Genomic DNA, 23,439 nt, shown 5'->3' with positions numbered 1-23,439 from the left:
ATCCTGAGCTGGATGCACCCAGGGTCGGACTCAGTTTGGCAGCGTCCGGCATTCATCCACGATTCCTTTGCGACGGGATTTTATCCACTCCCACAATTCCTTTCCCCATTTAGGCCGATTACCGAGCAAAGCCGGCAGGAAAAGAAAAGGCGCCAGGGAGGGCTATACAGATCATTAGGTCCCGAAATCTGGCGGATGAGAAGCAAGCACTGTGTCTCTCCCGGGAACATTTTGTGCAAACCATCATGTTTATTCCTCCCAGGATGCCATCTGGATTGGATGCCGTTCTTCTGGGCTATATTAAGTGCGATGGTGGAGGATAAGAACTGCTGCCTAATTTCCCCTCGGAGGCTTGGAGTGTTACTTCAAAGCCTCTTGCCCAAGAGAGTGCATTATTACAGAACATTAGTGTCTGCTGGTTTTGACATCTTGAGATCTGGCAGCATAAAGGCCTGCAGCGTTTCCCCAGTGAAAACAGGCACTTGGACGGCATGGGGGATGGCAGCGCCACATAGGAGTTTGGACAAGCTGCCGCCTACTGAGTCAGACCCTGCGTCCCTCGAGCTCAGCACTGTCAGCACTGGCTGGCAGCAGTTCTCCAGGGTCGCTGGCAAGTTACCCAAAATCTTCCCAAGTGGAGATGCTAGGATTGCCACTTGGAATTTTTTGGCATGTGAATTAGGCATCCTACCACTGAGCTATGGCCCTGAGGCACAGACTGCTGGGGGAGGAACATAGGACGCTGCCTTATACCGAGTCAGACCCTTGGTCCATCTGGCTCAGTATTGTCCGCTCTGACTGGCAGCGTCTCGCCAAGGTTTCAGGCAAGAGTCTTTCCCAGCCTTACCTGGAGATGCTGCCAGGGAGTGAACTTGGAACCTTCTGCATGCAAGCAGGCAGATGCTCTTTCACTGTGCTGGGGCCCCATCCCCTAAGGGGAATATCTTACAGCGGCCAGATGTGGCCACCCATCCAAACGCAAACCACGGCAGACCCCACTTAGCAAAGGGGGCAATTCCTGCCTGCTACCACAAGGCCAGCTCTCCTCACAGAAGAGAGGTTCAAACCAGCACTTTCGGCAGCTAATCTCCAGCACCTCCCCGCGCCCGATATTTGTCCCATGGGGAACAACATACTTTGTTTTTCCAAGCATGGTCCTTAGCTGAACCAGGATGTCACCCGAGGCAGGAATCTGGGTGGAGGGAAAAACCCCGGGAGCAGTCAGTCCTCCGATAGCTCCACGAGAGAGCAAGGCTCAGGCAAAAGGATCAGCACCCTGGACAGCTCCAGGGCCACGACACAGTCATGTCCCAAACACTGCAGAAGGCACTGACTGCCTAGCATCTGTGCCGTCACCCGGGCAACTCCCATTCCCCCAATCCCTCTGGAAGTTTTGCCATTGTTTTTTGTTTGGTTTTTTAAAGGGAGGGAAAGTGGGATATATACACCCAGCTGTGTCAAAGGAACATGCAAAGAACCCCTCTCGTTTGCTGCTAAAGATATATTCATTATTATTACTCCCATTACATGACTCTGGCTGGAACACTTTCTACTGTCGGCCTCTGCGTCTATTTTTAAGATGCCTCCTGGCAGGTTTCACACCTTGTTTCATTTCTAAGCACTGCGTTTCCACTCTGCGCCCATTCCCTCCCCTCTCCGCAAATTACCATAGTCTCAAGATAACTTGGAGACAGTGCAGAAACATCATCAAGGCACAAGACAAAAGATGGCAGAAAGAGATGCTGCATGGAGAATATCGGAAGAGCCCTGGTGGATCAGGCCCACCTTGGTCAGCATCCGTAGGTCACCAAGTGGTCATTCGATGGCTTCGGAGACATTTAGAACCAGGGCATGAAGAAAATAGTCTCCCCCGTTTGCCCTGAGCATCTGGAGCTCAGAGGTAGACTGCTCCTGAAAGCAGAAGTTCCATTCAGTCATCATGTCTAATTGTAGCTGTTAGACCTATTCACCATGCATGTTATTTATTCCTTTATAAGACGATAACTGCATTGCTGCACCAGAACAACATTCCAAGTAGTCATAGGTACTTATCTAGCGGTTCGGTCCCACAATCAGCACCTGGGAAACAACCTTACTGGGAGGGTTTTTTTGCAGGGTGTATGATGATCCGCTTTGCAGGGGCGTGCGTGATTCAAGAATGGGTAGATTTCCGTTAATCGGGCATTCCTTTGATTGTGAGAACAACCCCAGTGTGAAGCAAGAGTGAATCCTCTCAAGATCTGGCTCACACCGGGGCTCAAATCTGGATTTAATGTGGGTTGCCAATATGAGTGCGATTGTGTGACCCCCACGCCAAGATGGCGGATGGCCCGAGACGAAGCGGAGATTCCCACCCTGATGTGGATTCACACACTCAGGCTAATTATTATTATTGTTATTATTAATTTGATTGCTATGCCAGCAATCCCCACCAAACCTAGACTTAGGAACCAAAAGAGGCGGAAGGCACTCACTGGCTAGCATCTGTGACGTCACCTGGGCGACTCCCATTCCCCCAGTCCCTCTGAAAGTTTCGCAGTCGTTTTTCATGTTTAAAAAGGGAGGAAAGGTTCATTCCTCTTCCCCATAAACGCTGACCGAGAGATGGATCAGTTGACACATGTTAATTCTGGATGGGTGATCATTAGGTCTTGCTTGGATAGTACGGTGTAGTATAAGAGGCTCAAAGGGGGTGGAGGCGAGGAGGAGCAGCTAGGCAGCCGCCACTAAGGATTGGCTCGACGCGGGAGAGGGATTCAGTGAAACCACTTGTGAAGGCTGCAAGACCGCACAGCTCTCAGAGCCGGTGACGGGAGGAAAAGCATCCAATCTGCCCTGCTGGGTGCTCAATACGGCAGCCTCTTATTCAAGACACCTTCTGTGCCTTTCTGCGTCGGCGTCCAGAGCAGAGGAAGAAGAAACACATCTGGTTGTGAATCCCTGAAAGAAACTCCATCAAGGAGAATCCCGGCTTTCGAGAAGACAAGACGACAAGGAGAGGATGAGTCCAAGTTGAAGGATTTAGCTCCGCAAACGTTCTCGCCGGATCGATCTTTAGCAACCCCGGCAGTAAAGAGCTGAGATCTCTCCAGAGCTGCAAGGAGGATCTGGGGACCCTTGGAGGAGCATACGCCCCACAGGAAAGTGTCACCACACAAGAAAGAATCCTCAAATGTGAAGGATAAGGATGTCCTCTGTCTAAACTTCCAGCTGGTGCATCTCTTCTGGAGCACAGATTGGATAGGGGACGCTAGAGAGCATCTTCCAGAGAACACTCTGGCTTTGGAAAAGCCAACTAGATGGCATGGTGGATCTCCTCCATGTAGTGCTCAATCGAAAATTGCGTCGGAAGAACCTAAGTCGAGCCTTGCCAGATCAGAGCAGAGGTTGGTCTTGCCTCATATTGCACGTCTGATACCAGCCAGCCAACTCCTTCCGGAAAGGCCACCGTGAAAACATCACGTCTGCACAGAAGATTAACTGGAACGTTGCGGAGTGAAAGGCACCCATTTTCAAAGAGGCTTTGGGAAAACAGAAGGGAATCTGATCGGACTCCTTCGAAGATGTCCGACCAGGAGATCGAGGACTTTGAAGGGGACAACCTGTCCGATACATCACAGACGATCCCAGGGCTCCCGCCCTACAACATGGAGGACCAGCTCCTTCCGATGGAGCGCCGGAGCATCTGTGGCTGTTGGGCCTGGACTATCCTGGTGGCGATGATGAACTCTTTGGTCTTTCTCCTGAACATCCTCCTGATGGCTGCCATCCTTGCCATAGTCCTCTTGCCCACAATTGTGGTAGTCTACTTTGGCTTCCAGTGCCACTCCCGGGTAAGTAACATGTCACATGGAAATCCTCTTTATTCAGAAGCCCTGGGTCCGAGTCCCTAGAGACTGGGCAGAACTTGTGGGGGGGGGGGGAGATGGGCTCTCCGGCATATGCTCAGAGGTACCATCATTTTTGTCATTGCTCCCCATCATCCGACTGGACGCAGGACCAAAGGGGAAGGAAGGGTCACACTCCTCACTCCCTCAAGTGGCAGGATGTTCCGGGGATAGCTGTTCTGGGGTCAGTCTCCTTGTGAGGAGAGAGTGCTGGTGGCGGGTGGTATTTTTTTGTAATATCTGTTTCTAAATGTTCCAGTTTTGGCAAGGCTGGGAGAAGGGACAGACAGTACTTCCGGGAGACAAAAAAGAAGAAGGATGAATCTCAAAGTCTTAGCTCGGGGGTAAAGCACCTCCTTTGCATGCAAAAGGTCCCTGGTCCACCCCCTGAAAGCATCTCCAAGTAGGACTAGGAGAGACTCCTGCCTGCAACCTTGGAGAAGCCACTGCTAGTCTGTGAAGACAATACTGAGCTAGATAGACCAAGGGTCTGACTCAGTATATGGCAGCTCGCTATGTTCCTACGTTCTTTCCCCCAAGCTCCAAAAACAAAACACAACCCCAAAAAGCTTCCAGATGTAGATCTGATGCCACCACAAGCCGACAGATGCCTTTGAGCTACACAGAATGGAGCAGTGCCCGGGTGGTAGGTGATTCTCCAGATTCTCAAGCAAAAGGGATCTTTTTCCCCATCATGCAGGGATCATGCAGAGCTCAGTGGGAGAGCATCTTCTCTGCCGGCAAAAAGTCTCCCCATTTCAGTTCCTGGCGTCCTGCTGAGAATGACCCTCTCTGAAACTCTGGAGAGCTGCTGCCAGTCAGTGTCGGCAATGCTGAGCTGTATAGACCAAGGGCCGGACTCAGTAGGCAGCAGCTTCGCATGCTAATATCGGCCACCCACATCATAGTCCAGGCACCAAGCCCTTGGTACCACCTCAGGTGACAAATGCTCATCGTCACTTTTGGCAATGTCTACCCCACTAGAGATAGAGAAGAGGCGAGAGCATTTTTGCTCTTACAGCTTTTTGTCTGTCATCACCCATTCTTTATCCTGACTCTCAACCAATTAGTGTAAGATTGCAATCGTTTTTGCACTGCTGAGCAAAGGGTTAAATCCTTACTAGATTCCCCCTTTCCCAGTAGAGCTTTGAGCCTACTCAAACCGGGCTTGGTTCAAACTGAATTGGGCCCGGTCTGAGTGTGCACAAAACTGGACCAGACCCGGTTCGGCTTGAGTCCGGTTCGAGCCGAACCGGGTTTTCCGGTTTGGTGCACATCCCTACTGGAGAACATTCCTGTCAATTTCCATTTCCGCTCTTCTGACAACATACATACATTTTAATCGCAGTTTTAGTGTTTATAAAACTTTTCAAAGCTTTTAAAACAACATTGCACATGTGGCTGCTACAGGCCCAACTGTCAGGTCAATCGAAACATGAGAAGGCACTGCAAGTCGTGCAATTTGATGCCCTCTTTTCCATCTCCAAGAGAGTAGATCTTCTCCCATCCAGTGGCTATCCCCCATCCGGGGCTTAATTTGAGCCTCTCCTCAGCAGGCCGAACCCTCCAAATCAGTCAAGTTGTCACAAGGGCTGGTGGTGGGATATGGGAAGCTGCTGCCTACTGAGTCCATTCCTTGCTCCATCCAGCTCAGCGTTGCCTTCACTGACTGGCAGCAGCTCTCCAGAGGGGCTCTTTCCCAGAAAGATGCCAGATGGTCCCCCCAGATGGAACCAACCACCTCACCGCTCATATTCCATTAAACCTAGATCCAGACTATTTTGTGAACCATTCCGCAGTGATTAATGAGTATTAAAACTGGAGCCATAATATCTCTAAAGAAAGATGGGCTCCATTCCATTCCGGGGAACAAAAAGAAGGTCTTCCCTCTTGAGGGCACACGTCTTCAGACTGAGGTTAGAATCTACCTGCAACTGGATTTTAACCAACTTAACCAGATCCACTTTATTCCTTGAAGGGGGAATTTAACTCTGTCTGTAGTACTAACCTGAACGATCTTGGATTCATCAGGCAAAAGAGCCAGGCGGCAGGGTGTGTGTGTGTGTGTGTGTGTGTGTGTGTGTGTGTGTGTGTGTGTGTGTGTATAGTTATTCTATGATGCATCACTACCCAAAAAAATAATTTTAAAAAATCCCTGCAGTAATTACTAAACCACGGTGACAATCTGAACAAATTCAGCATCTGGAGCTGAGAGTGGATTCTTCTCCGTGCCGGTTACTCACTGCCACACTTATTTTATTGTCACAATATTTCCCTCCAACCTCTCCAGCATTCTTGCTTTTCCTGGCAGCCCTCTGCCCGCCTGCCTTTCTCTGCATTTGTCTACACACGCCGACGTCTGTTCATTTCATTTTAATTAAGGCTGGGCCCGGCTCGATGCGATTCCCTGCCATTTGACTGTTAAATTAAATCAAAGAGAGAGGAAAGCAAGCAAAAGTGTGCAAGCGAGGACAGACACGGAATCGGCCCTGCGGCCGTAGATCTCACACGCAGGCCTCCCCGCGGACTTGCTCCCCAGCCGACAGTGAGCATCCTGCGATTTGCTCCCATTGACAAACCAATTTTGTTCTCATTAAGGATTCTGCAGATTCGTCACACACGGATGGGCTGCTGTGTGCATTTGCTTCATCAAGAGATGATGATAATGTTTGAGTGTCTGTGTCTCGTTATCTATCTTCCTGCAGTTTCCTAGGAAGTTAGGAACATAGAGAGCTGCCATATACTGAGTCAGATCCTTGGTCCATTTATCTCAGTATTGCCTACACAGACTGGCAGCGGCTTCTGCAAGGTTGCAGGCAGGAATCTCTCTCAGCCCTATCTTGGAGATGCTGCCAGGAAGGGAACTTGGAACCTTCTGCTCTTGCCCCTGCCCTTTTTCAATTACACTGAAATTTCATTTAAGAGCCTCTGTGGGTGGAGGAAGTTGGGCGGACTTCATGAAGGTGGTTTATTAGCCGAGTAAATCCAGCCAGATCCACAGCTTTGGTCCGGGAACGGGCCCTTTGAAACCCGGGGGAAGGACGCAACCCTGCCCGAGAGCCCCAATCCTCCGCAAAGAGGACTATGAAAGCCAAAAGGCACAATCTGTGATCCGGAGATTAATTGCAAATCAATTGCGGTTCTTTTCTTCCGACGTCTTCGGCTCGCTGCCCAAGAGCTTCCTCGCTCAATTGGACATCCGAGGGGGGATGTTTGGGTAATCAAAAGCACAAATCAGGCATTCCCAGCAGAGGACTGATCACCTCTTTACAAGCCCTGTGTATGGTTTGTTTTGATGCAAGCGGAATTTTCTTTCTAAATCACCCAGCCAGACGCTCTTGCTTGTGCGGGTGGGAGGCGAGGCAGTGTGGGGCTTTAATTGCTTTTATTAAATTTCATGGCCTTTGGGGCCGAGTGTCGCTCCGTAAAAACCCTTCTCCTTCAAAGATCTCCTTCTCCCGAAATTCTTCTGCCCCCAAATTCTCAGGTTTTTGAGAAGATCTGAATTGCTTTCTCCTGGGTCTGAAGTGGAGCGTACGCATTAAGAACCCTCCTCATGAAGGCAGGAAAACTGCCCTTGTGGTTGCAAGTGTGGAATGGTCCCTGTCGCTAAGCAGGGTCCACCCTGGTTTGAATTTTGATGGGAGACTACATGTGTGAGGGCTGCAAGATAAGCAGGATTGCAACTCTGGTGCACACAGCCCTCAGTCCTTGGCTTTGGCTCCAACAGGTCTGGCAGGTTTTTCAGCTCCAAAAACCTGCCGGATCTGTTTGACCAGAAGCAAGAGCAAAAGCAACACGTGGGTACCTCATGGGGAGCAATACCACTCAGCAGCTGCTCCACATCCACTTGAAAATAATTGTCTATCTCAGGGTTTCTTCACCTCGGCCCCCCAGATGTTGTTGGACTACAACTCCCATCACCCACAGCCACAAAGGCCATGTCTGGGGATGATGGGAGTTGTAGTCCAGCAACATCTGGGGGCCCGAGGTGAAGAAACCCTGGTCTATATTGTCTCCAGCCTTACAGGAGACGGGGAAATGCTGACCCACCTTAACATCTGCCCAGTTATCTCCCCCGTTCCAATTTCCTCCCTGCAGAGATTTCTTAGCGTTGACATTTTCCAAGCGTGGGTGGACACCAAGGTATAAACAGCCTGCTACATCGGGGCTGTCTGCTGTCAGGCTTCCTGAAAAACAAGCCACCTCTCCAGGCTGTTGTTGTTTTTAAATTAGGGTCTAATTACCTGCCAGGCAAGTGCAGAATCTCTCTCCCACCTGTCTCCTGCATCTCTGCATTTGTTTTACTATTTGATTCTGGCTGCCAGCATCCTAACCGGGTGAATCTGAGCACTAGAATGTAGATGGAGCAGGCCTGGAAGCTAGCATAGGAAGCCGCCTTCTACTGAGTCAGACAATGGGTCCGTCTAGTTCAGTATTGTCTACCCAGACTGGCAGCGGCTTCTCCAAGGTTGCAGGCAGGAGTCTCTCTCTCAGGCCTGTCTTGGAGATGCTGCCAGGGAGAGAATTTGCAACCTTCTGCTCTTCCCAGAGCGGCTCCATCATCCCCTAAGGGGAATCTCTAACAGTGCTCACACGTTGTCTCCCATTCAAATGCAAACCAGGGTGGGCCCTGCTTAGCAAAGGGGGCAATTCATGCTTACGACCACAAGAAAGCTGGGCATGGCTAGTCTGGTGTCGATATGCCACCTCCAGCCTCAGAGGCAAGATGCTTCTGAATACCAGCTGTGCCTGTGCTGGGCGTGGCCTGTTTCTGGGACAACCTCAACCATAGTAAGCCACGCCTCCCAGATGGCCTGGCCACACCCACACCTACTGCACACCACACCTCCCAGGTGGTCTGGCCGCGCCCCCTCCACACTCACAAGCCGGTCCCTAATTTCATCAATGAAATGTTGTCATATGAAATGTCAGATGAAATGTTTCCTCTTTGTGCAGAATGGGTTTTGTTCTAGGGAGCAGTATCAAGGCACATTCAGAGTCCCCATTCAACGCCTTAAAGAAACAGGGAACAAAACGGATCCAGAAGTAACTAAAGTAATATGAAAGATCAGGAACAACTATAAGTTGTGTGTGTGTGCGCACACACACACACACACACACACGATGTGTATGCATGGTGTGTATACACACACACACACAATATTAATGGATATCGAAGAAAGTTGATTCTTCATCCATCAATATACTTAAAAATTTACAAGGACTTTTTTTTAAAAAAAGTCACAGTATACAAGAAGTCCTCAGACACATTTTGACTAAATCATTGATCTTCATGTTTCCTGCTGATGTCAAGTTCTTGTCCTTCCTCATGAAGTCTACAGGTTTCAACCTATGGTCTTCCTCGACGACTGTTTTCAAATTGTGTTTTCACGAGGATAATACATCTCCAAACTCTTTAAATAAAATATCCCGACTCTGTAAGGCTTATTTAAAGCAAAAGTGCACTGACAAGTTTATTCTGACTCCTGGCACCCACAGAGCCTGTGGTTTACTTTGGTAGAATACAGGAGGGGTTGACCATTGCCTCCTCCCGCGCCGTATGAGATGATGCCTTTCAGCATCTTCCTAGATGACGGCTGCCTGATATAGTACCTGCTGGGATTCGAACCAGCGACCTTCGGCTTGCTAGTCAAGCTTTTCCCTGCTGCACCACTTAATGTGACTAAGGCATCCATACCTGTTTTACTCCTATACCCATCACCAGAGAAGATAAAAAGCGAGACAAGCTTACCCTTCTAATCAGACAACGTCTTCCCTTTTCTCCATGCTCTCTCTCAATAAATCAACCCACACATCTTTCTTCGGTCCAATATTAAGCCCTTATTAGACAAGTTAAGAGATTATTGAACCCCTGAGCTGAGCAACATATAGCAGTCTTCTCCACCAGACGCTTACAATGCAAACTCCTTGCAAAGGGTCTGCAGAGCAATGAAATCAACCAACCTTTGCTTCTTCTTCTTCTTTTAACAAATCCTTCCAGCTGTTCCTTCTATGGTAGATGATGCCAAGCCCTCCCCCCCCCCAAGTGTGTCTCTTAAAGGAGCCTTCCCAATTCGACCCGAGCGGGATCTCAAATTGACAGAGTGGACACCCCCCAAAAACGTGTGAGCGTATGCACATGCACATGAGAGCTGGTCTGGAAGAGAGCTGGTCTTGCGGTAGCAAGCATGACTTGTCCCCTTAGCTAAGCAGGGTCCGCCCTGGTTTGCATTGGAATGGGCGACTACATGTGTGAGCACTGTAAGATATTCCTTTTAGGGGATGGAGCCGCTCAGGGAAGAGCATCTAGGTTCCAAGTTCCCTCCCTGGAAGCACCTCCAAGATAGAGCTGAGAGAGACTCCTGCCTGCAACCTTGGAGAAGCCGCTGCCAGTCTGGGTAGACAATACTGAGCTAGATGGACCAAGGGTCTGACTCAGTATATGGCAGCTTCCTATGTTCCTATGCCTTCGAGGGAACAATGAATGTTAGACGCAGGCTTCTGGACGCAGGAGTGAAAGCCCATTAAATCTTTGCTGTCAAACTGAACCACGCTGTTGACCTCCCGAGCACTATGGACCTCTTTCTCCCTCTTCCTTGAAGCAGCTCCATCTGTTCGCCTCCAGGCTCTCTTTGCTCAGACTTTGACCCTTTTAATCAGAATTGGTTTTATGGGGTTTTTTTTAACCCCCAAACGACACTGCTTTAAGCAGCCGAAGAGAGACACCTCAGCCTTCCTTTCCACTTAGCAGATCCATGCTAAAAGCATCTCTCTTTCTCCAGGCCTTTCAGAACCAGATTATACTCCTCCAGGACCCTCGCTTTTGTCTGCTAAGTAGACCCTGTTTTGCTCAGAAGCTCTCTCTGCCTGACCTTACGAGAGAGGACGCCGTTTCTCCCGGCATTCGCTCGGCGAGATGAGCCCCTTCCTTCCGAACGTGAAGCTAATGGTGGAGAGGTCGGAGGGCTGAGAAGGAAAGCAGGGCCAGAGCAGTTATACAGAGCTGGTCTTTGGGTAGTGAGCGGGAATGGGCCCTTGTGCTAAGCAGGGCCCACCCTGGTTTGCATTTGGATGGGAGACTAATTGTGTGAGCGCTGGGAGATATTCCCGTGAGCACTGTTCCGGCTAACAGGGTTCCCCAGATGTTTGTTTGTTTATTCAATTTCTATACCGCCCTCCCCAAAAATGGCTCAGGGCAGTTTACACAGAGATATAATAAACAAATGAGATGGACCCCTATCCCCAAAGGACTCACAATCTAAAAAGAAACACAAGATAGACACCAGCCACAGCCACTGGAGGTCCTGTGCTGGGGGTGGAGAGGGCCATGTTGTTCATGACAACTCCCAGCATCCTCAGCTGCAATGGCCTTTGGCTGGGGTGGGTGGGAGTTGTAGTCAACCACATCTGGGAATCCCTGTGAGAGGGAACACTGCCCCTTAGTAGGGGATGGGGCCGCTCTGGGAAGAGCAGAAGGTTTCAAGTTCCCTCCCTGGCAGCATCTCCAATATCGGGCTGAGAGAGACTCCTGCCTGCAACCCTGGAGAAGCTGCTGCCAGTCAGTGCTGACAATGCTGAGCTAGATGGGCCAAGGGTCTGACTCAGTAGATGGCCGCTTCCTAAGTTCCTGGCGTGGAGGACCCTCTCTGCCCCGTGACCACGTCCCTCGGCTGCTTACCCTCCTTCTCCTTCTGTTTCCCAGGTGCTCCACTCCACCGCCTACTACTGCAAGACCATCCTCGACGACAACAGCTCTTCCGCCCTGATCATCCTCGGCTTCGTCATCATGTCCCCGCTCATCGTGGTCGCCATGGCCATCTACTGCAGCCTGGCACGCCGCCTCCGTCTCTTCATGTGCTTCCAACCGTGCGCCCGGGCGGTCTACAAAGGCGTCAAGTGGAGGTGGTCCGAGGCGGGCGGGATCTGCGGGTGCGCCGACGGATGGAACCACCAAGTCAAGGCCTGGGTATAAGCCGGGGGGGGTTCTTCGTCTCAGCCCCCTCCCTCCACAGATGTGGGTGGACTACAACTCCCATCACCCCCTGTCACAATGGCCAAAGGACTAACATCAACATAAGAGCATAAGAATAGCCCTGCTGGATGAGGCCCAAAGCCGATCTTGTCCAGCATCCTGTTTCACACAGTGGCCCACCAGATGCCTCTGGGAAGCCCGCAGGCAGGAGGTGAGGGCATGCCTTCTCTCCTGCTGTGGCTCCCCGGCAACTGGGATTCAGAGGTGTCTTGCCTCCGGGGCTGGGGGTGGCCTGGTATCACTCTCCAGACTAGTAGCCATCGATAGACCTGTCCTCCGCGAATTTGTCCCAAGCCAACCAAGCTAGCGGCCATCACCACATCCTGTGGCAGAGAGTTCCACAGGTTAACTATGCGCTGTGTGGGGAAAGTACTTCCTCTTGTCGGTCCTCAATTTCCCAGCCGCGGATTTCATGGGATGACCCCGGGTTCCAGTGTTGTGAGAGAGGGAGAAAGATTTCTCTCTGTCTACTCCATGCATAATTGTATACACTACAACACCCCGCATGCCCTGCCACAATGGCCAAAGTATGGGGATAATAGTAGTTGTAGTCCAGCCACACATCCGGGTCATACTCCACAGCCTGCTTTGCCACTCCGTTCCTACATCCAGTTTCCTCTCTCTTTTGTGATGCCCAATGGAAACAGGAGGCAATTCTAAACCCAGTAAAGGATCTTTTTGCTGCTTTCTCTCTTGATGTGGAAGGATGCCAGGCCTTCCCGTTTCTTCTCGAACTCTCCATGGTGTCCCCCACGGGACTCTTGCCTCAGCCACAGAAATTCAGCTTTCGGAAGACGTGAAAAACCACACAGGGGAACCTTAAAGGCTGACGGGATCATGATACACAAAGCACTTTGATCACACACAAATGTTCTCTTATTGTGACTTCTAATGCTTCTACGGCGACAGTTAAGGGGCAGCCGTTTTCTGAGTGCCACATACGACATCTTTTTTTGCTATCTCTTGGATGGTTTCAGGTCCGGCCTGTCCACTAGACAGACCCAGGCATTTGCCTAGGGCGCCGATTTCTGGAGGGTGCATAAACAGTGGCAGCATATAGCACCGCCAATTATTTTCTCTCTCCCTTCTGTATTGCACCCCTGAAGTACTGCACAGGGCTATGACAATGTAAGATGTCATCCTGCCCCTCAAAGGACATACACGCTCAACACCCCCAAAATGCACAGCATTCTTTGTTCACTGCACCCCAATAAAGAGCAAGAGCAAGTCATAGGAACATGGGAAGCTGCCTTATACTGAGCCAGACCCTTGGTCCATCTAGCACCTGATTTAGCATCCTCCTCCTCCATTTATTTATATACCACTTTTCAACAACATACGTCCTCAAGTTGGTTGATCCAGAAGGAAGGGGATAGTTTTCTGCCTCCAAAGAGCTTACAATCGGAAACGAAGCACAAGCTCAAGGGAGAGCCCAGCCACAGCCACTAGAGGGATGACATGCCATGATGCCAATGTTGGACGACAATTGTTCTCCCGCTGTGCAATATGAGACATTTTAAACAGCCCTCCGAGGCCCCGGTCTCCTCTGCTGAGCACTGGTCTCAGAAGTGAGGTCAGCTAGGGAGAATATGCTGGGATTTGTGCTAAAAATATCCTCTGCAACGTAAAAAGAGGAGGGGTCAGGGTCCGACCCCTCGCTTAAGACGTGACTGGGGCAACCACAGAGGTAACCAGACAGATCTGCAGCCATCTGGTGCCGTTTGAGCTTCAGGATTGGGGGAAAAGGATGGACCTTCGGCCGCCATTTTGAAAAGGCCACCTGATCCGTCAAGCTCTCCGCCTTTGTCGCCGCCGCTCAGGTTAAGTCTCTGCACCACGATCCAAGTTAGGAGGAGACCGAGATGCAAAACAGAGGCTATTCTGACGGCTGGAAGGAAACAAAGACCATAAACCAACGTGACAATGGCGTCCAAGTTTTCTGAGCTTTTCTTGATTTGCACTTGCTGCAGAACCCCTGTGTGGCTGATGCCCCTGTGCTTGCCGAGGATTCTGGGACCTATTCTGATCCATGCACTCCATTTGCAGCGGGCAGGCTATGTGGCGGCTATGTATGGGCAGAAAACCCGTACTCCTGGACAGTGTTTTCCGACGTCCTTTCTCGCAACCCGGTTGAAGGCAACCGTCCATTCTGTTGTCATGAAACTGCAGTAGCGCTACATGCGATTTAAGCTACTTCATATCTTCCATACGATCATCTGGGGGTGATTTGGGGGAGGGAAGAGCCCCTACCCCATTCGTGGCAGACGGGCAGAGCCTCTGTTGGGCTGTGCTAACTCACCCCACATGTGAATGTGGCAGCCGTGGGCTCCAATATTGCCTGAGGGAGCTGGGTCCTCCAAGGCTTGAGGGGGGTAGTGAGCTCCCAACAGAGAGGCACCAGAAGCTTTCTGCTGACTGGCCCCTCTAGCTGCAGAACTCTCTGACAAACATGGCTGCTGGCTGCCGGGGATGGCTTAAAACGGTGGTTTCAACACACAGTTTGCGGACTGAAGTAGGGCAGCTGTTTAAAAGTCGGACTGCCCACATTTGAATGGCTTGGTGAGGCAGGCAGCCTGTCAGTTCTCACTGCTGCTTCTTGGTCATGTGAAAGACCTTCAGGCTTAGCTGACACATTGACGAGGCCACAAAGCTGCACTTGAGAGTGCTGTGTGGCTATTCCTTGAATGATGCGCTGTCCAAAGGATCACTTCAGCTAGCACTGTCCTCGGGAATAACAAATGTTAGTCCCCACTCCAACCCTTGTGAGTCTTAAAATGCGAGAATGGAGAAACCATTGGATTGTGGCTATCTTTTCTGCTTATATGGGCTCTGCACACATTAGGCTAGTTCACAAGATCCTCACGTAAACCCAGGCAGCTATATAATGTTGTCATGAAATGATCTGCCCTCACTCCGAATAGGCTTCATGGCATCACATATTCCTGATTGGTGGTCATGTAAACCCAAACAAGAAGGCCCGAAGCATTGTGAGCATGTTCAGATCCCTGCTGGTGCAGGACATAATTTCCAGTAAGAGTTGAAAATATAGTCAACCAGATCTGACCTTATGACGTCATGAAGCCTATTCAGAGTGAGGGCAGTCCGCCGGGACTCACACAGCCTATTCAGAGTGAGGGCAGATAGTTGGAGCTCACAGGGCCATGGATCCTGAGCGCGGTGCCCAGCTCCCCCAGCCTGGCTGGGCACACCTCCAAGCCAGCCGAGAGTCGTGCGAACAAGCCCGTGACCTGACGTGTCCAATCACCCCATTAAGAGAAACTCCCTGTAATGCTCCAAACGCTGTTTGAAGCTGTGTGCCCCGCGCCATCCTGCTCCACGTGGCCTCATCCAGTTGCTGCTGCTGTGTAACTCTCGGGGGTCCTGAGCGCCCACCATACACTGTCCACATGTGCTTCCTAATGTTCCTGCAATCTCTCCGGCTGCAAATTAAAGACGATTTTTCTATCGATTTCCCATGTGCTTCTCTTTTCCTCTCCCTTCCATTGAGCCGAAGGTGATGCGCCTTTATGTACACAAAGACATCCAAATACAGTGCTAATATAAAGAAGTGTCCACCCCCCTCCCAAGCATCAGGGAACCCCCCCCAACACAGATGAGCACGGCTGCCGAGAGCAGGTTCAGGCCCCAGTTTTAAAAAAATCCAGGACCCCGCCACAAGGCCTCCTATGCCTCCGCCACTGCTGTGAGGCCCTGCCCCCTGTCGCCACCCCACAAGGCCGAACGGCCGGTCTTTAAAATAATTCTAGCCACCATTCTAGCAGGGGTGGAGGGTGGGGTGAGCCATGCACCCCCCTGTGGCCGCGGTGGGCAGAGCGGGAGAGGCCACTGAGCCTGACCATCCGGCCCAGCAGCCCTTGAGAACGGCAAGGTATTGCAGCACTCCTGTGCAATTTGAATCAAGCATCAACGCTCTGTTCAAGCTGCGCGGGCGTGCTGGAGCGCCTCACAGTTCTCAGGGGCCGCTGGGCCGCTGCAGCACAGAGTGTGGGGGATGCTCAGCAAACCCCCACCCCTCGGGCCATGCACATGGCGGCTAGAATTATTTTAAAGATCGGCGATTTGGCCTCATGGCGGTAGTGGGGTGGGCGCAGGCCCCTTTCCAGATTGCCGGACCCCGGTAATTTATACTGTAAGTCTTGGATACAAGTGTAGATTTTAAACAGTGGAATATAGAACACTGAAGCTGACGTATATACACCGAAACCTCTGTTCTTTGTTGCAGTTCCCTCTTTTTTTAATTCACGCAATACAAAAAGGTCTGGAGAGAAGTATTGTAGCAGATCCATCAGGCGTATTGCATCGCCATTACATCGACGAAGTCATATAAATGAGAGTCAAAATACAAAAAGTTGCGGACTTCTTCTCAGCCTATGTAGAGTGCTAGCATCTTTGGATGCCGGAACGCGTGCCCACTACTCATTGGGAGGGGGGGCTCCCATTGCTACCAGAAAAGCTGCAGTCATTCTGTTGCTGCCTGCAGCCAAATGCGGGTTCTCTCTCTGCTTTATCGATCCCCCGCAGTCGAAGATTAATAGCACCGATTTGCATGCAGGACCGTTCATCATCACGGCAATCTTGACGTCACAAGGCTCAGTTTCCCCCGAAACGGACAGTGCAAAAGGAAAAGGAGGAGGTCGGAGCCGGTGCAAGGTTCATCAATATTCCAGAGGCGTCTGGGGCAGCCATGTTCAGCATCCTTCAGGAAGACGAGAGGGCTTTTAATCCTAGGTTTTCCTATCCAGTACTTCTCTGGGCAGCATGAACAGATGTTTGAGTGGTAGCTGAGAAGGCCAAATTTACGAGGCGGAAAGATAGCACATATGGGTATTCAAGAAAGCAGGTATGCTGAATGTTTAACAGGCCCCAATTAGGGCAATGACCTTAGCAAGAGACAGAGCGAAAGGTGAGATGGATATTTATAAGGGTTGATAAGGGCAGGAACATTGGAACAAAGAGACATAGGAAGCTGCTTTATACTGAGTCAGACCAATGGGCCATCTGGCTCAGTATTGCTTACACAGGCTGGCAGCAGCTTCTCCAAGGCTGCAGGCAGGAGTCTCTCTCAGCCCTATCTTGGAGATGCTACCAGGGAGGGAACTTGGAACCTTTTGCACGCAAGCATGCAGGTGCTCTTCCCAGAGTGGCCCCATCCCCTGAGGGGGATATCTTATAGTGCTCACAAATAAGATGTTTTTTAATTGGTGTTCATATTTATATTCCTGTTTTAATTGTTATTGGGTTTAATGGTTTCTGTTTTTAATTGTAAACCACCTTGAGCCATTTTGGTAGGGCGGTATAAAAATTGAATAATAAACAAACAAATAAATAAATAAAGTCTCCCATTCAAATGCAAACCAGAGCAGACCCTGCTTAGCAAAGGGGACAATTCATGCTTGCTTGAGAAGCGAAGACCAGCTGTCCTCTGATCCTGATTTGGGAGCTGTGAGTGATCCCGATTGGCAAATGTAAGAGTTCTGCAAGCAATAGGAGGGGAGCTGGTCTTGTGGGAGCAAGCGTGATTTGTCCCCTTGGCTAAGCAGGGTCCACCTTGGTTTGCATTTGGATGGGAGACTACATGTGTGAGTGCTGGAAGATCTTCCTCTTAGGGGATGGGGCCGCTCTTGGAAGAGCGTCTACATGCTTCTGTGCAGAAGGTTCCAGGTTCCCTCCCTGGTATCTCCACGATAGGGCTGGGAGAGATTCCTGCCTGCAACCTTGGAGAAGCCGCTGCCAGTCTGGGTAGACAATACTGAGCTAGATGGACCAAGGGTCTGACTCAGTAGAAGGCAGCTTCCTATGTTCTTCCTATGTTAAGATAGAAGGAGGGGAAAATGATAATCTGCAAGCTGGATATGGAAGTGGGAAGCGCGGGGAATATTTTCCCGCCACCCTCACTCTGGAGCTGGGTTCAGGATCTGGGATCACTGTGGCTGCCCATGATGTCGTCAAAAAGCCAAATCAGAGTGAGGGCAGATAGTTCCCCAGTAACATCATTTAGCATCACGGCTTCCATCCTGTTCCATTTGTGATCCCTGATTGGCTTGACCCCTGATTGGCAGGCTCCCTGATTGTCTTACCCTCATGGGGAAGCGAGGGACAGACGCCATTGAGATAAGTAATTCAAGTCACTTCCCGCCAGAAATCCTGGTTTTATTCACATGCAGACTTAATGGATTGCTTCATCAACGGAAACTCAGAGGAGTCATAAATGAAGTTTGCAACCCTAACGATGCAAAGTAAATCCTGCTGAAGTCAATTGGAGTTAATTCAGAGTAAACATGCCAAGGATCGCACAGTAAGATTTCTTTGATCAAGCGACATCCGTAAGAAAAATAGTCCAGGGCTATAAAGGCAGCACCAACAAAGAGTTTTTCTTGGTGTGCTATCTCTGAAGCATGAAAGCAGAAATGGTTTCCTCCCACTCTATTTAGCAGTAAAATGTGTGTGTGTGTGTGTGTAAGAAAACCATGTGAGAGAAACTAAATTGCATGCCTGACAGTTGCAACATCCAAGGAAGGAGATAATACACTTCGGGACACTCAAAACACCGGGGCTCAAATCCTTCACATCCCACTTAAATCATTCTTAAATCAAACCTAGAGGGGGTGGGTAAAAAATAATTTAGTACTTACAAGCGCAAGCCACTGCTTCCGTGGCAGCCATGGGGGCAACGCCAGCTCCTTCCCATCCTCCCCCAGATTACCCAGGCCTGGTGGCGGCCCAGTTCAGGCCTCTGCGCACACGCGGGGGCCATTTTAGTGACCTCCGCACATGCTCAGAGGCCATTTGCACGACCATGTGATTTCCATGGTCCTCACCGGATTCCCCGTTACTTGTAAAGCTTCCAACCGGCTTGCTTCGAACCTCGCCCAATTTGGTTTGAACTCAGACTTGCCGAGGACAGTCCGGTTCAACCCTGAACCGCTCGAACTGGTCCGGTTCGACGTTGAGCCCGGCTGGCTCACACACCCCTGGCTCACACACCCCGAGCTGGCTCACACACCCCTAAGACAGAGCCTCTCTTTGCCTCTGTGAACACACCATCCAGACGTTCTATGCAGCCACAGGATCCATTTTTTTAAAAAAAAGGTGCTGGGTCCCCCAAGTATCCCAGTGCGCATTGCGCTCGCAGCAGAGAGGCAACCCTCAGTACAGCAACTGCTCTCCTCTAACTGGCCTCTCTAGCCGCCGAATTCTCTGACAAACATGGCCGCCAGCAGCCGGGAAGAGTTTTAAGCTGCCGTTCCCTTGTCTCAAACAGTGAGGCCAGGGAGCTGTTCTTTTTGACCTACCTTGGTAAAGATCAGGGTAAGAAAGTCAGGCTACCAAAGTTGGAACGGCCTGCGTTGGTGAGCTCCCTGTGGGTTCGCACAAGCAGAAATAGCTGACTCGACAGCACCCTTTACCTTGACTCTCTATTTCATGATTGGGAGGAAGGGTTTTGTGTCTTTGGGGGTGAAGCATATGCAGAAAGGTAGAACCGCTCCCTAGCAAAAAGCATCGTTTTGGATCGGATACCGGCTGTTTTTCACCTCCAAGTCATGGCAATCTTTAACGAGGCGAAAATCCCGACCTAGGAAGCTCGCTTTTGCAGCTTTGGGTTTGAAAACACTCTCAGCCGTGCTGAATATTTCATGGCTGCCGTGGGCAGCGTTCGCGGTTCCTGGCGCCAACCTTCTCCGCTGTTATGAAACATTGATCAGCAGGAGAACCGGAGAGTCAACAGCGTGCTGGCTGACGGGCCGGAAATCATCTCTGCCCCGAGATGGAGTGAGCGAGAAGTAGCACACGCCCCAGAGGACGGCGCTAAGCGGGAAAGCAGGACGCGGCGGAATAAGGTGTCGACTGGAATCTGACCAAATCATTAGTGGCTGCCCGAGGAGAGGGTAGGCACGAAAGGAGCGTGGCCATATCAGCTCTCTAGAGCATGGCGGTGAAGGGGGATGGATCAGAAGCGGGCAGTGAAATGACCCCTGTTGCCTGCTAAGAAATCTTTGCTAACTGCCAGGCATAGGGCTGTGCAAAGTGGCTCAATTTCGATTTGCGGAGTGAAGCAAATCCACGCACTGGCCGCACGCTGTGTATGCAGAGGACCGAAGGCCCCGAAATGAGCCGAACTGGCCCAGGGAGACCCAGGGGGAGGCCGGCAGGGGGGAAGGGAGCCACTGGAGACCCCCCACTGTGGCCACCGAAGCAACTCCCGAGGCCACTGCAGTCCTCGGCAGCTGTAAGTCAACCTTAAAAAAAAAAGTTTTGACACCACTTGGCACCCCTGAACTGGGTCCAAACTGGATAAAATTCGAACCGAACTGGGCCCCCATTTGAGGGGAAAACCAAAGATGCCCAGTCCGGTTCGAATCCAGTTCGGATTCGAACCGGACTGGGCATGTTTGGTTTTTCCCTCGAATGGGAAATCCAGTTCGGATTCGAACCAGACTGGGCAAACTGGATTTGTGCAAATCCATAGTCAAGGATTGCTAGGTACATTTTTAAAAAACCTGAGACTACCCCAAAAAAATTAATCTCATGTCTACAGTCTGCTTTGCATGCAGAAGGTCTCAGGTCCAATCCCTGGCAGCATCTGTGGTGCAGGCTGAGAAAGGCTCCTGCCTGAAGCCTTGGAGAAACATCTGCTGGTCATTGTAGACAATCCTGACCTAGATGGACCAAGGGTCTGATTCGCTATCAGGCAGCTTCCGATGCTCCTTATATGTTCTGGTTGCTCAAGCCCTGCTTGCCGCACTGGATTCCATTAGCTCCACCCACCCCCTTGTCTGTTAACTGCTCTCCGAGTCCACAAACATTCTGCTCCATTAAATTACATGGGGGCAGCTTTGGGGTTTCATCCCCCACCCAGGTGTTCTCGGTGTGCCTGAGGATTACTCCGAGTCTGCTGCGACCTTTCTCTTACCCATAGATCCTCCGGTATCATAACATTTCCAGCTCCTTCAGAAAGAGAGGGAAGATTTCACTTCTTGGAGAAGGAGTGTTGTTGTTTTTCTTCTTCTTTTAAAAAAAACCCAAATAAATGGCTTTTGCATTCAGGCCCAGAAAAATCAGCCCTGATGTTCTATTGACATGGTTAATCGCGTTACAAAATAGCCGCCGTGCTCGGAGACAAAGACGTCCTGTATTGTTAAAAGCAGCAGGTAATTTGTATGCTGTGGAAGTCACCCGCAGGACGGGTTGGGGAGGAGAAAACCATCTGTTTTCTGACTGTACAGCAAATATCACATCATAAGCCTACAAGGGGGCTCTCCTGGCAGAGTTCTGTTTATTATGCGGAAAAATGAGAGAGATTGTCGACAGCCCAGCATTCATTTTGCCACACAGGTAGGCAATCAACTTTCCTGGCCAACTGTCTCGGGACCCATTTTTTGGTGCTAAATTAGCTAGTGCTAACTTAGCTTGCCAATTTGGTGCTAATGAGCAATTCCCTCATATGCAGAGTCGAAAATCAGACAGCTGGCCCCTGCGGCTGATATTTTTTTAAGAAATGCCACTGAGGATGATGGGAGTTGTAGTCCAAAAAGTTCTGGAGGGCTGAAGTCATACAGACCTGCTCTAACTACTACTACAACTACCACTACTACCACCACCACTACTATGAATAATTATATACTGCTCTTCAACCAATGTTCTCAAAGCGGTTTACATAGAGAAACAAACAAACAAAGAAGATGCCCCCCCCCCGTCCCCAAAGGGCTCACAACCTAAAGAGAAACACAAGGCAGATACCAGCAACAGCCACTGAAGGGATGCTGTGCTGGGGTTGGATAGGGCCAGTTGCTCTCCCCCTGCTAAACGTAAGAGAATCCCCACTTTAAAAGGGGACTTCACATAGTTCTCATGAACAGCCTAGTTTTCTAGAACAGGAATTCCCAAATGTAGTTGGACTACAAGTCCCATCATCCCTGGCCACTATGACCAAAGGCAGGGGATGATGGGATTTGTAGTCCAGCCACATCTGGGGATGCCAGTTTGGGAGCCCGTGGTCTCAAATAATCTGCTTCACAAAGAATTATCCTGGCTGGGGACACAAACAAACAAACAAACAAACAAACTCCAAGGCAAGAAGAAGCGAGAGACATCACAAGCACAAAAAACAGCCCGCTTTTATTGTCAGGACGGCGCGCCTCTCATTTCTGCAAAATTGGATTGCAATTATTTGCAGCAGAGGCTCACAAATGGTCGCTCCCGATAGTTATCTGGGCTTTGAGAAATAACAAAGGAATGTGCCATATCGTGTCTGTCGGATTCAAAGCCTGCGGGATGATATTTGGTAATGAATTTCAGCTACAGAAGGCACCTGGTTCCATTCCATCTCACACCTATTTCCACAAGAGCTGGGAATGTTATCCTTACGGATGCATAACTAGAGTGCCTGGGAGCGAGAGGAAGATCTGGTGGATGTGAGGTAACCTGCAGATACTTTGGTTTCAGAAAAACCTGGAGAAAACAAAAACCTAAGGAGGCCCAAACCCTCCAAAACTGCCCCAATGTAACTCAGTGGAGCGGAATGACTGCAGACTCAGAGGGCACTTAACAGACAAGCCAGTGGGCGGAGCTAGTGGAAAGGAGCAGGGAAGGAGGGCTAGAACAAAAAGAGCAGGAAATTATTCAGATTGAAGACTACTCCTTCAAGACAGTCACAGCCCTGCTTCTGAGGGGGAAAGGTGCCTAAAACACTTTCATTTAGCGTCAATGTGGTGTAGTGGTTAGAGTGTTGGAGTTGGACTAGGGCCAGGGAGACCCCGAGTACAAATCCCTACTCAGCCATGAAACTCACTGGGTGACTCTGGGCCAGTCACATTTCTCTCAGCCTAACCTGCCTCACAGGGCTGTTGTGAGGACAAAAATGACCATGTACACTGCTCTGAGCTCCTTGGAGGGAAAGTGGGATATAAATGCATGACTAAATCATCAGTAAATAACATTTTCTCACCAGCCATTTCACAGCTTTGTGTTTCTAAGGGGGAAGGGGTTTAATGCATTTAAGCTCTTGTTGTGGGGGGGGGCTAACCCCCTTTAAATATAACAAAAAACAACAACTCTCTGTGTGTGTGTGTGTGTGTGTGTGTCTGTCTGTCTGTCTGTCTGTCTGTCTCTGTCTCTGTCTCTGTGTGTGTCTCTGTCTCTGTCTCTCTGTATGTCTCTGTCTGTGTGTGTCTCTGTCTCTCTGTATGTCTCTGTCTCTGTGTGTGTCTCTGTCTCTGTGTGTGTCTCTGTCTCTCTCTCTCTCTGTATGTCTCTCTGTGAGTCTCTGTCTCTCTGTGTGTCTCTGTCTCTGTGTGTGACTCTGTCTCTGTCTCTCTGTGTGTCTCTGTCTCTGTCTCTCTGTGTGTCTCTGTCTCTGTCTCTCTGTGTCTGTGTCTTTCTGTGATTACTTTACTGAGGGGAAAGATACTCAGTTAATCTGTTAAATCTGCTGATCATTGTTTATGGACCATCACACAGTCACACAATAAATGCACCACGTTCACCACCCTGCTCCTC

At 50.2% G+C, this 23,439-nt stretch overlaps 2 protein-coding genes across 9 annotated transcripts in view; one reads left to right on the top strand and one right to left on the bottom strand.

Annotated features, from left to right (window-relative positions):
* ANKRD65 (ankyrin repeat domain 65) overlaps positions 1 to 23,439 on the bottom strand; it is an 85,415-nt gene that overhangs the window by 18,109 nt on the left and 43,867 nt on the right. Inside the window, exon 1 of one of the 8 annotated variants that reach the window (XM_053280638.1) lies at positions 11,569 to 11,695. The exons of 6 other annotated variants lie outside the window; for them this stretch is intronic. The gene's annotated coding sequence lies outside the window, so the exon portion shown is untranslated. Of the gene's footprint in view, positions 1 to 9,642; positions 9,696 to 11,568; positions 11,696 to 23,439 lie in introns of those variants that run through there. One more of the 8 variants, XM_053280640.1, reaches the window with a different exon arrangement.
* TMEM88B (transmembrane protein 88B) lies at positions 2,705 to 15,391 on the top strand. Its single transcript, XM_053280645.1, has 2 exons — positions 2,705 to 3,833; positions 11,593 to 15,391. The coding sequence occupies exons 1-2, from the start codon at positions 3,564 to 3,566 to the stop codon at positions 11,860 to 11,862; spliced, it is 540 nt and encodes a 179-aa protein (XP_053136620.1). The 5' UTR covers positions 2,705 to 3,563; the 3' UTR covers positions 11,863 to 15,391.

Source organism: Hemicordylus capensis, chromosome 16 (assembly GCF_027244095.1).
Source record: "Hemicordylus capensis ecotype Gifberg chromosome 16, rHemCap1.1.pri, whole genome shotgun sequence".
Taxonomy (NCBI): Eukaryota; Metazoa; Chordata; class Lepidosauria; order Squamata; family Cordylidae; genus Hemicordylus; species Hemicordylus capensis.
The sequence above is the reverse complement of the archived record's forward strand: the minus strand, read 5'-3'. Positions and strand labels throughout refer to the sequence as shown.

Coding starts and splice junctions, on each gene's coding strand:
- TMEM88B (XM_053280645.1), top strand. CDS start 3,564: ATGTCCGACCAGGAGATCGAGGACTTTGAAGGGGACAACCTGTCCGAT. Junction 3,834..11,592: donor GCTTCCAGTGCCACTCCCGG/GTAAGTAACATG, acceptor TCTGTTTCCCAG/GTGCTCCACTCCACCGCCTA.